This window comes from Mya arenaria, chromosome 3, assembly GCF_026914265.1.
Source record: "Mya arenaria isolate MELC-2E11 chromosome 3, ASM2691426v1".
NCBI classification, from domain to species: domain Eukaryota; kingdom Metazoa; phylum Mollusca; class Bivalvia; order Myida; family Myidae; genus Mya; species Mya arenaria.
Window position 1 is genome coordinate 46,724,246 of NC_069124.1, and position 13,539 is coordinate 46,737,784.

The following is a 13,539-nucleotide window of genomic DNA, read 5'->3' on the forward strand; positions in this document are numbered from 1 at the left end:
AAAACAATATGGAGAAGAAATTGATATGGAAGCCATCAGACAAGGCAGTTTATATAGAAACTTCTGAAAAAACAAAGACCAACCAAACTGGTTGATCGTTTCGAGGAAAGTCCCTTCTTGGGATGGGTTAAAATTCTGAGAAATGTCTGAGAACTGCAGCGATATAAGACTGCTGACATTAAAGATCAGATCACAGTTTTTCATATTTACATTCCAAAATCAATGTTTTATGCCAAAAAACTCATTTTTCTAAGAGCATTTAAGTAATAGGCCATAAAACTTCAATGTTGGAACGAAATTATGAAAAACCGCAATCTGATCTTTTGTCAGCAGTCTTAAATCACTGCTTTCAAGATATTTACGCAATACTTGGCCCATTCCAAGAAAAAAAAAAAAAAAATTAGGTGTGCAGCTTTAATATGGTCAGGTGGTATAAGTGTCTGCCCCACACTCAAGCTGTTGTTGGTCCGAGCCCATTAGATGGGCATGTTTTTTTAGCATCTCAAAACAGGACACTAGTACTGGTTCCTTTCCAGGAAATCCGACTTGAATGGATGGAATTCAAGCTTGAACTAAAAGCAGCGGACGAAACAAAGAAAATAGTAGTCAAAAATAACACAGGCCCAAAATCCCTAGCTGCACTATTAAAATGCTTTCCTGGCTTACACAAATTCTAGATTTAATATAGCAAGGCTTGTTTAGAATTTTGATGCCTGGCTGAAGCATTTACATGTAAGAATGCTGGCTTGATCATTCTAAAGAGTTATTTCATGACTGAAAGCTGATAAAGTCTGATTGTAGGAAAAAGAACATTCAACCAATATCTCTAATATCATCCTTCTACTCATTGGCTGATTCAGTTTTATATGGGGGCGTTGAGGTATTGACAAGTCTTGAGGGAAACCTCTGACCAATCTTGCTGGACCCGCCATAAAGAATAATTTGTGTCAGAAGAGTAATTTTCCACCAGGGACACTCCAAGACTAAGACTGATCGACTGATCCTCTAATATGCATAAATGTCTGCACTAATTGCATTATAATCCCGGGCATTTGCAGCCTTGGGTCTGTTTGGGCCAGGATTAAATATCATCAGTTCAAAAGACTGATGAAACAATATCTGCAACAATATCTTCATTATAGGACTTGTTGTTTTCATGGTATTTTACTATATAATCAATATATAGATTGTACATTTGTCCTGTAAACATTACAATGTAACAATTATGTTAATATCATTCCTTTCAAATTCTTCATTCTCTGAAAAAGCAAATTGAACATAAAAAATACTTCTTTTTAAAACTTTGCCTATACCAATAAATTATTGCAGAAATCAAGGGTTCCAAGAAATTCCTGGACTTCTTAATTATGTACAGTAACAGTGTGTGTGTGTGGGGGGGGGGGGGGGGGGGGATAATGATGGGACCCCTTAACCATTTCTTTATTGGTGTTAATACGCCCCCCCCCCCCAAAAAAAAAAAAAAACCAAAAAAAAAACACACACAATTGGTCCCTTTTCAACATGTTGGGAAAAACACAGTTATGACCAGAAATCATTGTCCCCTCCAAAATAGCTTTCTCTGAAAACGTTTTACTCTAACACTGTATGACATGAATCCATATATCTCAGAACATACCATTATCGACTGATCCATACAATGAAGCCTACAACTGATCTCAATTGACCAATTCAGAGTTGAGTCATGTCAGACAGACTGTGGTCAGTCCAATTCAATTTTGGCAAATGGAGGCTGATGTCGAAGAATTAAGTTAACATGTGAAAATGACAGGAGCCTTGATATTGGGAACAATCAAGACAGCTCCATCAATCTGTCTGTTTTTCCACAGGTCATTCAGATCAAGGACAGTCAAAGCAAATTATCATGCGTTTTTTTTACAATGAGCTCTGATATACACCCAACGAAAAGGAAAAAAGGCTCACAAATTCTTCTAAACTGATGCTGGTTGAAATATTAATACATTGATTCCAGAATACTCTCTGAGATCTTTCAGAAGCATAACAAACGTTTGAAACATGAAGCCTCTCAAGTAGCACAGCCTCTGTTTGATTAAAACTGTTCAAATTGCTACACTTTCAACGCAGACCTACTTGTAGCGCGGGCTTAAAGGGACTAGACACCAGATGATACCATTGCAAGAAAAAAAGAAGTGTCAAAAAATCACATAAAATTGAATTGTTCTTATAATGTTCTGTGAACACATTAAGAACATTTCAAGAATTTGAAAGGTTCCTTTATTGTTTATTAAGCTTAAGACACTATAAACTGGGAAACCATTACGCTCTATTTTTAAACATGGAAACTCAGCTGAGACAGCGATAAAATATTAATTTAATCATGTAAAATGATGTATTATCAGCCTCATACGAGCTCATATTGATTATTCTAGGCTTGTTTTGAGGGAATACTGATTTTGCCGATTTGGGGCCAATTCTGGTGTCTATAGTCCCTTTAAATTGTCATTGACCATTTTTCCATTTTTTCCACTATTTCGGGAATGGGGCCTGGGCCTTTCTTATGCATCATTCAACCTAAAATTCCATTATTTTGCCTTGAAATGAACATGAATGCTTTTTATGCCCCCTTTTGAAAAAAGTGGGGTATATTGTTTTGCACATGTCGGTCGGTCGGTCTGTCTGTCGGTCGGTCGGAATACCAAATGGTTTCCGATCAATAACTTGAGAACGCTTTGACCGAGGGACCTCATACTTGGTATGTGTATTGGTCATCACCAGCAGATGAACCCTATTGATTTTGAGGTCAGTGGGTCAAAGGTCAAGGTCAGTGTGACCTTTACATGAAAAACGGTTTCCGATCAATAACTTGAGAACGCTTTGACCCAGGAACCTCATACTTGGTAGGTGTATTGGTCATGACCAGCAGATGAACCCTATTGATTTTGAGGTCAGTGGGTCAAAGGTCAAGGTCAGTGTGACCTTAACATGAAAAACGGTTTCCGATCAATAACTTGAGAACGCTTTGACCCAGGGACCTCATACTAGGTAGGCTTATTGGTCATGACCAGCAGATGAACCCTATTGATTTTGAGGTCAGTGGGTCAAAGGTCAAGGTCAGTGTGACTGTAAGCTGAAAAAAGGTTTTCTGATTGTCCATATTTTATTTAAGTGTCCAAATCCTACTAACAATTTGGCTCCCAAGGGGGCATAAATGTTTCACTAACATCTCTTGTTTATATTTTATTTTCAATCATGAAATTGGAAATTTATTTTCAAATTTAGGAAAAGAAATATGAACAAGTTTTAGCATTTGGAATGAGGTCGAATTACTGCCCCAAATTGATCATAAAAAAACACTCGGCCGAGTCATTTGTTGTCCAAACTCACAATTGTGTCCCCAACAGGTTCCCTTGTTCAGAATGATAATGGATAATGATAAAAAGAGAAATTCAAATAAATTGTTAATATATATATATACTATAAGACTTAGCATGAACAAGATTTATTTATTTTTTTGTTATGATTTCAATGTATACGTAACATGGTAATTTGCTGAAAAATCAATCCAGCGAACAAAACTGGCACATTCAAAATGCCAGAAAGTAATCAAGTATACAGGTAAATAATCAACAACTTGTTTAAAAAAGTGTTAATCTTAAAATCTCTGACCTCAATAAGGCAAAATTTTACTTATAAAATGACAAAGATTAATGATCGAGGGGGTCTCAGTTTCTACAAAACATTAAGTCCCCTGTGTCAAGTTGCCTTAACTCCTGACAGCCAGCTAGAGATAAAAGGTAAAAGAATGAGTAAAAAAACACTTGAGTATCGATTTATTAAAACAGGATAAAATATTGTCGGCACTCCAATGCAGTGGGACGCCTTTGAAGATTGTAAATTAATAATCAAATTTTGAAAATTTTGGCATGTTCTTGAGTTTCTTTTTATTTAAATGCACCTTTGTGTATGAAAAAAAAGTATTTTATTATACCTTTATTTGGCAAGTAGAATTGTTCATTTTATCTTTTATTTTTCTCAAGTTGCTATATACCTTATATTGAGAACGTAATTAACCCTTTGGCTGCTGATGGCGATTTTAAAGGCTTTGCAAACAGCTTGGAACCAGACCAGACACCGAGTAACTCGGCGTCTGGTCAGGTTCCAAGCTGTTTGCCACTCAGTCAATATTAGTGATGGGCAATCGGTTGAGTTTTACAATCGATAATCGGTTACAATCGGAGACCATCAACCGATTAGACATCGGCTATAATCGGATATTATAGAGCAGTGGTTGCTAGTGATATACTTGAAGGTAATGGGTATCACTTCGTCTATGTAAGCTGAATTGAATATATAAACCAAACAATAGAACTTACGTATTCATTTTTCAGGAAACTAACAAACATAAAACATATTTTTTTTTTTTTTTTTTTAAGTTAAAAAGAAAAAAACATTAAACTGAAATGTATACATCAGAAATTTCAAAGTCACCAGTATGAATCTACCAGTAAATGTTTGTTTAGAAATATTGTCTGGTCAATGAGATATGGGTTCATTCTACATTTCTTCTTGCTCATCACCTCCGATCTAGTTACTGTATACCTATTTTGTGTAAGCCTTTTTGCAAAGGCAACAATACGCCTTGCTTGTGTCAAGGTTTTCTTTGGTTGGAGGTCCTGGTTTGATTTTTCTAAATGCAAAAAAGAGCCAGACTTTAGATTTTGCTTTCCCACCCGGATAATTGTACAGCATATCGACATTGTCGTCTGCCATTCTTACGAATTGTACCCAAAGAAAAATGAGCGGAAATGTCGGCAAGATAAAAAAAATCGTAAATGAATACTGAGTAACCTCCCTTGATAAATTTGTATGATGTTCCGCGATAATCGATTATGATAATTTACAATCGATTATCGCCGATTTTGAAGCTTTCCGATCAATTTTCGATTATAATCGATCATCGGCCCATCACTAGTCAATATAACCCCAAAGTTTTGTGTAAATTGAAAGAAATTTAGAATAAACCAGATGACATTTTTGAGCAGACGACAATTTACCCAGCATGCAAAGGGTTAAACTTCCTTTTGTGTTTTCAAAAGAATATAGTATTTGCACTTATTAAGAATTAAAAATTGTTACATGAAAAGAACTATCATTAAATATCCCATTCAAGTAGGTAATTAGATAAATTAATTAAAGTTCTTTTCATGATTGCAAATGAATAAATGTATCGAAGTATTTGCAGTTTTTACAAAATTTATTTTATGAAAAAAATGTTTCATAAAACATCAAATTTAAGGTAACAGTTTGATACATTTCAAACAAATGTGACACATAACAACAATGTATACATATAAATACATTTAAAAGTAACAGGGAAACATTAGATTAAGAAGGACAAAATTATAATGCATTAGAATGTAATAAATCTCTTCTTGATTTCGTTTTAATAGGGAATCAAATACTAAAATTGGTACCTGGCAATCTGATTTACGACTTCAATTGCCCTTAACCATCCCTCTCTTTTGTACTAGGCTAACAAAACGACAGCTAATACCCAATGATTAACATATCTAATATATGGATGTACACCAATTTATAATCTACATTCACCGATGCCCCCCTACCCCCAAAAAAATTGCAAATTAAGAGGGCCAAGATGGCCCTATATAGCTCATCTGATTGGATAAAGGGTTCTAAAGATATATTGATTGGACAACATACTGGATGCCTCCCACCTATATACTCCATAGGAGAAACATTTTATACAGGGTTAATAAAAACATGAAAAATATGTATTTGTTTGAAATGTTAGAAAGGGCCATAACTCTTAACAAAACTTGAGTTATTAAAATCTTTCAATTAACATTTTTATTTAACAAATTCAAGCGTCTGCGTATCAAATAAATTGCCCATTTTTTACTTTCTGGGTATGGCAATTACCCTTAAAAAAACCTTGAATACCGCCTACCAAAACGGGGTATTTCACTTGACAGGAAGAGCAAAGCTACCATGATTTTTTAGTATGTTTTAGACAATGCATTCAAGTGGAAATTAACCATATAATTTGATAGCATTTTCTACATCACTGAATTTACTTTTGATACATTGCACTATTATGTTTTATGAAAAATTGGTCTCCTTACAGTTTTATTGTGAAGTAAATGAAATATCGACATAACTCAGGCAGTAACATAATCGTTAACCCACTATATTACCTTATTACAGGCTGATGTGACAAATGTATCAAGTCAGAGTTGTCAAATGAACTAATTAATGCCACAATTATAGTACACAGATTTAATGGACAGAACACTGCAATATGAACGGTAAGAATTTAAGGCAATTTTAACAAAATGAAATTGCGTAAAAAATCCACTATTCCAATAATATAGTGTTAAAATACTGTTTTTCATTAAATTATTGTACTTTAGTTTATCAATTGAAAGAAACACAAGAGTGTGCATGAAAATTTGAATTTGATAAAAATAATTTTTGTTCAAAAGATAAAAGCTTCCCAAGTTTTCTCGAGGGTTTAAGTTGTAATGGATTTGGTATCCTTCCATTCAATGCATAATAAATTAAGACACACTGCAGAAACTTAACTTCAAATCATCACATTATTCTTGTTTTGCAAAGACCCTAGGTCAAGATGAACTAGGATATTTCATCATTACCTCAGGTGAAAACATCACTTAACAGATTCATCCATCTGATATGCTGGCAATACATTTGGCCAAGGACAAAAATATGTATATTTTAACAATAAGTATAGGTTATTGTTTGAGGTCTATATGAAAATTATTAATCATTCAAGGCTGGCACAGCCGGACGAGTGTTGAATTTTTCATATAAGACTCCAAATAAACTATAATGTATATAAATGGGTGGCAGTGGAGGATTCTGCTCATGGTGGATTATCCACCCAGATATGTATTTCGGGAAATGTTATTATACAAATGCTATTGACTCTTATGTTTTAGTTAGCGATATTTCGTCAAAACACTTTCTTGGCATTAATAAATGCCATATTTTCATTCAAAGCTTGTGTTATGTTTTCCCTTCATTCATACAAGTTTGACCCGGCCTGTGACTTAATAACTTGACCTTGGACATTATACATAAATACTGGTTGAAGTAATTTTTGTAATTGACTAGTAACAGCCCCTTTTTATTGACTTAAAGTCATTTTAATATTTCGCTTCAATCATCTAACATGTGTATGCATAAAAAACGGTAATGAAGGTAAATAATGTCAGTTATGCATCAGTGACTTTTGTATGATTTTCATGTTACAAAAATTACCTATGTACTTTCAATGCATTGTATTTTGAGTGCAAATTAAGATAAAACATCTTGTTGTATGATACTCACATAAAATAATAAGATAAACTATAGTGTTACATTTTTAAAATGAATACCAATATCATTATGCGGGCGAATCAACTAATAAGTATAGCCAATAAACATTTATCAATATGAAAAGTGAACGTAGAATATTGCTTGAAAATACTGCCAGTCTATTTGTCAAAAAATAATTTCAACCATAATATAATGTTGTGACACAATATAATAGTACTCTTTAACTGCATAATAATAGTAATAATAATAATAATAATAATTATAATAATAATAATAAAATCAATAATAATAATAATAATAATAATAATAATTATTATCATAATAAAATAAATAAAAAATTTATATCAATAATGTATAAAAATCATCAAAGAGCTGAAATGTAATCCTACCTCTGCACTTATTCCCCGCTTCTAAAAAACAACAACTTCTGTTTCGTGATCCTTACCAGTCTTCATAGTTTAACCTCCATCCTATGTTTTCCCTATTTGGAATTCAGACCATGAAAGTCCTGTCGTGTCATTAATAATTCATCTCCAAAAACGCTATCACGGAAATCCCTTAAAATCAGTTTAATCCAACCAACAGGTTTAAAATCTCCTCTATTTTGTACATGTATGTCAAAGATTACATTTGGCGCCACTTTTGACATAACCATGTGGTTTCTTTACTCAAATATCACCACAGCTTTGTCACCTCTATTTAAAATCAAAATAGTAATGAAAGAAGTAAAGATAATCATCCAACGAACAATGACAATACCGAAGCAAAGATCGTAGTTTTTTCTCTCTCAATTAAACAACGAAAACACAAATAAATGAAGCACTACAAAATGACACAGTTGGAAGTATAATCAATTTTGCCCCTAGCGGCAAACCAGGCGCAAGGGTAACCGGAGTCTTACCTCGTAAGTTGACAATCCAGAAGTGAAGGCGTATATCATAATTGTTAAGCAAGATAATGTTTACCCTGTAAACAAAGGTAATACCTAGAGTATACACATCATCTGGTCGTCGACCATACTTTAAGTATGAGGCGTATACATCAAAGGACAAAAAAGACAACTAATGTTTCATTGTTATGTCATACAACCATTTGTGGTGGTGGTGGGGGGATTCTTCTTCCATTTTCATTGCTGTAATAAGGATAGTAAGTTAATTAATTATATGCACTTACAAAAATAATGGTTTGATGACCATGATGGCATAACCATTCATTTTTTGTAAGTACATAAAAACCTTCTTTTTAGTGGTCTACATTGTATTGTGCAAACTACCCACAAAATGAGCCAGCCACTGCTTCACCTGATTAAAATCAATCATGGCCGATTGCTGATTCACTGAAATAAAAGTATTGGAAAACTTATGAAATACTGCCAAACATACAAATGGACAAAATAAAAAGTTGAACACCAAATACACATTATCACTGCTTAAATATGCTAGTCTGCTGCCTACAAAACATTCATTATATTGGTCACCAATAATAGGCAATATATACATATACAGACTCCAATAAACATAGAAATCATTTTATGGCTATTAATTTTGAACAGACAGGTTTCACTTTAAACAGAAAAAAATTGTAAAAAAACGGCTTAGCAATAGCAGAAAAATAAGTTTAAAATAACAAGTTTTCAAATTGGGAGTAATTCTTCACCCACGAACATAATATTTTAATGCAAACAATATCTTCCTTATAACCTAATGACGCATTATACCTAATAATATTTATAACTATCACTCTCAGCTATTAAAACCATAAAAAGTCATGCATTTTCTTAAAGAGGGAAGATATCCGGCCTTTTATGGAAACTTTCAAAATCAATATTATTTCAAATTTAACAAGTATAAGAATATATTGACATAGGATATTTTAATAAATACATGAACCAGTATTCACTTCTTGATTTGGTCCACTTGATTATATAAGCAAATGAGTTATTCTTTTATAAGGAATGAAGTATTTTGGTGATTTTTTTTTTAATCAATAAAATATTTTCTCTTATGCTTTCAGTTAGATATCAAGTTTTTTCAGTTTATCCACAAGGCAGCATAGGATTTTGACAGGCTACATCTAGGCGATCTAAACTGTGCATGAATGCAGCTCCCTATAAATAGCCTGGTATAGCCTGGGAAATGCAAAGAAAGGTTTTTGAGAAAAATAAACTAAGATACCAATTAATATCAAAAACTAAGTATAAAAGAAGTAGACAAATTGTGGATCTTAGACAAAACTATATTTCACACTTGTGGCTGCCACACATGTCAGTATGTTTTAACTTTTTCTCTGACACTCATGAAATAAAGTATATATGCACTGAAATCAACAAATATCCAATATATATCACAGAAATAAAAGCGCCGTTTTAAAAAATGCAAGTAAAAATGCACAGGACTAAAGAAGTTAGTTTGAATACCATAATTATAAATTGTATCTCCTTCAAACGTTTTTAGATCAATGATCACCATTGTTAACAACAGCACAATTAACCATAAAATTATGCATAAATTAACTTACATCTTATTTTCTTATTTCCCCAAATGTCAAGATCATTTCCTTCTCTGTTTCAATAAAAACATCACAAAACATATCAGCCAGGTCCACTAAATGCATATCCCATCAACGCAACACAAATTGTAGGACTTTACATCAGAAAAGAACCAGGCAATCAGACATAATTTTATATGGACTGAAGAACAACGTGAAGTTAAACTTATTGTACTTTTGTCGACCCTACCCATCTGGCCTGACTTTTGTCCTTATCGGACTACTTTTAGTAAGGCATTAGTCTTATCCCAGACTAAATAAAAGTAAATATTTGAATTTCATTTAATCTACGTAACATATTAATTTCCATTTCATTCAATGACCACTTGAAAGTTGTAAACGAGAAAGTAATTGTGATCCATTTAGTATTATTGAAGAAGGAAAATGGTATGTATTTCACACCAAACTTTCAAAACCAACAAACCTTAGTAACGATGACAGACAAAACGGTGAAACCTCTCCTACAATTACCACAAATGTTAACTGAATAATGCATGTATTAAAAATCATTCAAAGGAAGTGACAGCGAGAAAGGAATAAGTTAACTTATTTGTACTTATAATACAACCTTCTTTTTCAGCCAATGAAATGAATTCAAATTTTGAGGGAGTTTGAAGCTCCGCCTACTTCCACTCTCATCCCATACTGACACTTCCTGTGTCCTATTTTGTGATGACGATGTGTCAGCCAATAAGGTTGAATTCTATCTCATTAAGTTAACCTGAAGTTAAATCTCACTCTGCCCATTCTCAATCATTAAGATTTTACTTCATTTCATCTTACTTTAACATAGTACACTAACTGAATACTTATAGTTTATCATAGTTTATCATTGAAACTTAGAGAGGCAAGTAGTTTAGTATGACGTCACAGCCCAGTTAATGAATCGATTAAGGCACTTTGGCTAATAAACAAAATACAGGACATGTGACTCTGGGCGTTGACTGTCTGGATAGCCAACTATGAGATTTCTGAAGAATATGAAGAGAATAAAAAACAATCTTTCTTACATAAATTATTGATTGTTGAGAACATGAGAAGCCATAAACTTTCTTCAAACTGCTATTAAACTCGCTTTCTCTAAAAACTGGAGTTTAAAATACAAATATAAACATTTTCTTTCTGAACACTGCAAGGCTGTGATGTGATGACTTGCAGACTTCATTTTTTCAAAGAAATCCGGGAATGTTTCTTAGTCAGAAATATGTTGCATCACATTAAAAACTTTATTTTCATCGCATGTCAGGTAACAATGCTTGCCTTTTTATCAAGGCAAGGTAAGAGTATTACAAATAAACAAATTTATTTGAAGGGAGCACCAGCGACCATATGAAAAGGCTCATTTAATTTGAAGACATCAACTATATATTAGCGACTAAACAGTTTATTGTTCAAACTGAGGTAAGAAGATCATTAAGAATGGCATCACAGCCCAATATACGTACAGACACAGTCACATAAACCAATAAACAAAATAAAGTGCATAAAATACTTTGATATAATTGGACTGCCTAAAGCGATGAAACCCATGATCTCCCACATTACATAGAACCTAAAGTATATTTAAACATACTGTGTTGTTAAAAATGTCCTTTTGTTCTCCAACAGATGTTTTTTTCATAATTGAGAGTAGTCCAAATAATTGTACGTGGACAGATTTTTCTTGTAAAAATCTGTGTTATGTCTTTTATTTTAGACTAAATTGAGAGGACCATTCTTAAGCTCTTCTTTATAGTTTACACATTATCAGTTCCATATATTTCACACATATTAAGTTCCACTAAAAAAAAGAAAAGAAAAAATACAGTAAAAACCTCAAATGAACATAAATGTACTGATGGAGGGTCTGCATTCACAAATCTTACAATTTCTTACCATTTTTGCTCTGGTCGCTCTACAGTCAGGACAGCCTGCATCGTGTTTCCTCATTGTTCTGAAACATACAAGGGAGGTAATTAGACTTGTAACACACACTTTATAAGAGTTAAACTCCCATAAGGACACTCAAACAAGATATTTTCTAAATAATACAAGACCTGTCCGTAAGATAGCCCGTTTGACTAATTAGATCATATTTGTAATAAAACTGCAAACTATGAGGGAAACTGATGACCACCTGTACAATTCTAGCCAAGGTATAATAACATTTATTCAAAATTATCAAATATCTTAAAGCCATGTTCCATGTACCATTGTTAGATTACAATTTGTATTTTTGTGCAATAAGCCACATGTGTGTTTTGGTTTCATAAATCAGTTTGTAAAATGAAGCACACTGTTCTTCTCCATTATACTTATTCATTTGACTGTCTATACATTAAGTTTCAGTAAGGCGTCATGTTAAATTAATTATATGTAACACATACTCAGAAAATTTAAATCTATAAAATGCATACTTTTTTATTTTTATGCTTATTATGTATAATGTTTTCAATGCCTCAACATATATACATGTATGCACATAATTAAACACAAGTTTAGATGGTTTAATTTGACTTGCACATTTACATGTATATGAACTTGCCAACCTATGGAGAAGTTCCCATGATGTATACTGCATTAATTTAAATGTACAGAGATCAAATATCTTATCATTTTGATTAAAATTCAAGTCATGCACCATGCTCCTTGTAAAACAATAAATTATCAAGTAAACACTGATTACTGCGTTCTTTGTATGATAAATGCATTTAAATCACTACAGTTAACATTATAAATACTGAACATCTGCTAAATTAAAGGCTTTGATTAAAATGTCCAGCAATTTTATACATGTCCCGGACATTAACCCAACAGACAGTGTTTAAGTATAACTACAGGTTGAAAAGTAAATTGCTTATTTTAATGGCCTTCCAAAGGGAAAGGCCAAAAATGTGTTTCAAAATTTCCAAGTTTTATTTAGTTTTAAGGAAATTCTTTTTACAGAGTAAAACACACATGCTTTGCAATATTGACACTTCGGTGTAATAGGGAGTTGACTAAATTTAACGAAAAAATATTTTATATGGCAGATTTTTGCTCAAAAAGCATTTTCTAATTTTTGGTTAAGTCTGTCAATAATATAAATACGGTTTCGGTTTCAAAATGCTCCAGGATTTTCAATCAACAATGTCTAAATATTTAACCTCAAAACTTAATTAAACCTGATTTTTTTAAAATGATGTTTTAGGCCTACAAAACCAACTTTTGTACTGATTGGGAAGGCCCTCAATAGAGAGAAAATATCAACGTCTGTTTTCAACCAATGAGTCTGACAACTAGATCAGTTGCTGTGAGCCAGCATTTCCTTTTACTTTTTTATGTCAAATACATACATAATTTGTACCTAACCATCACTGGTTCACCCATGACTGATTCAATCCGTTACGCTCAATAGATGACTGGAGTGTAACGAAAAAAGTCATGCATGGGCATCAAAAGAGAGCATGTAACATGACATTAAGAAAACAACCATAACATCTACCTTGATTTTTAATATTCAAATTATTCCTGATTTTTTGTTTCAAATAATCCAACACTTTGACAGAATGGAGCACAAAAATTCCTACACCATCCTCCCATTCTGAAACTCCAGTCAGACGTATATTTAGAAAGCACTTCACATATGTAAAGATGCAACTATCATGCTGATGCACCTGTAAGACAGTAAAAATG

General features: G+C 32.8%; 1 protein-coding gene across 3 annotated transcripts in view; it reads right to left on the bottom strand.

Annotated features, from left to right (window-relative positions):
• The window catches only part of LOC128227127 (CAP-Gly domain-containing linker protein 1-like), an 87,771-nt gene that overhangs the window by 71,283 nt on the left and 2,949 nt on the right, over nucleotides 1-13,539 (bottom strand). For 2 of the 3 annotated variants that reach the window (XM_052937352.1, XM_052937353.1), the window contains exon 2: nucleotides 11,761-11,818. In XM_052937352.1, the coding sequence (XP_052793312.1) occupies nucleotides 11,761-11,814 (54 nt within the window). In that variant the 5' untranslated portion in view covers nucleotides 11,815-11,818. Of the gene's footprint in view, nucleotides 1-8,239; nucleotides 8,349-11,760; nucleotides 11,819-13,539 lie in introns of those variants that run through there. The other variant, XM_052937354.1, reaches the window with a different exon arrangement.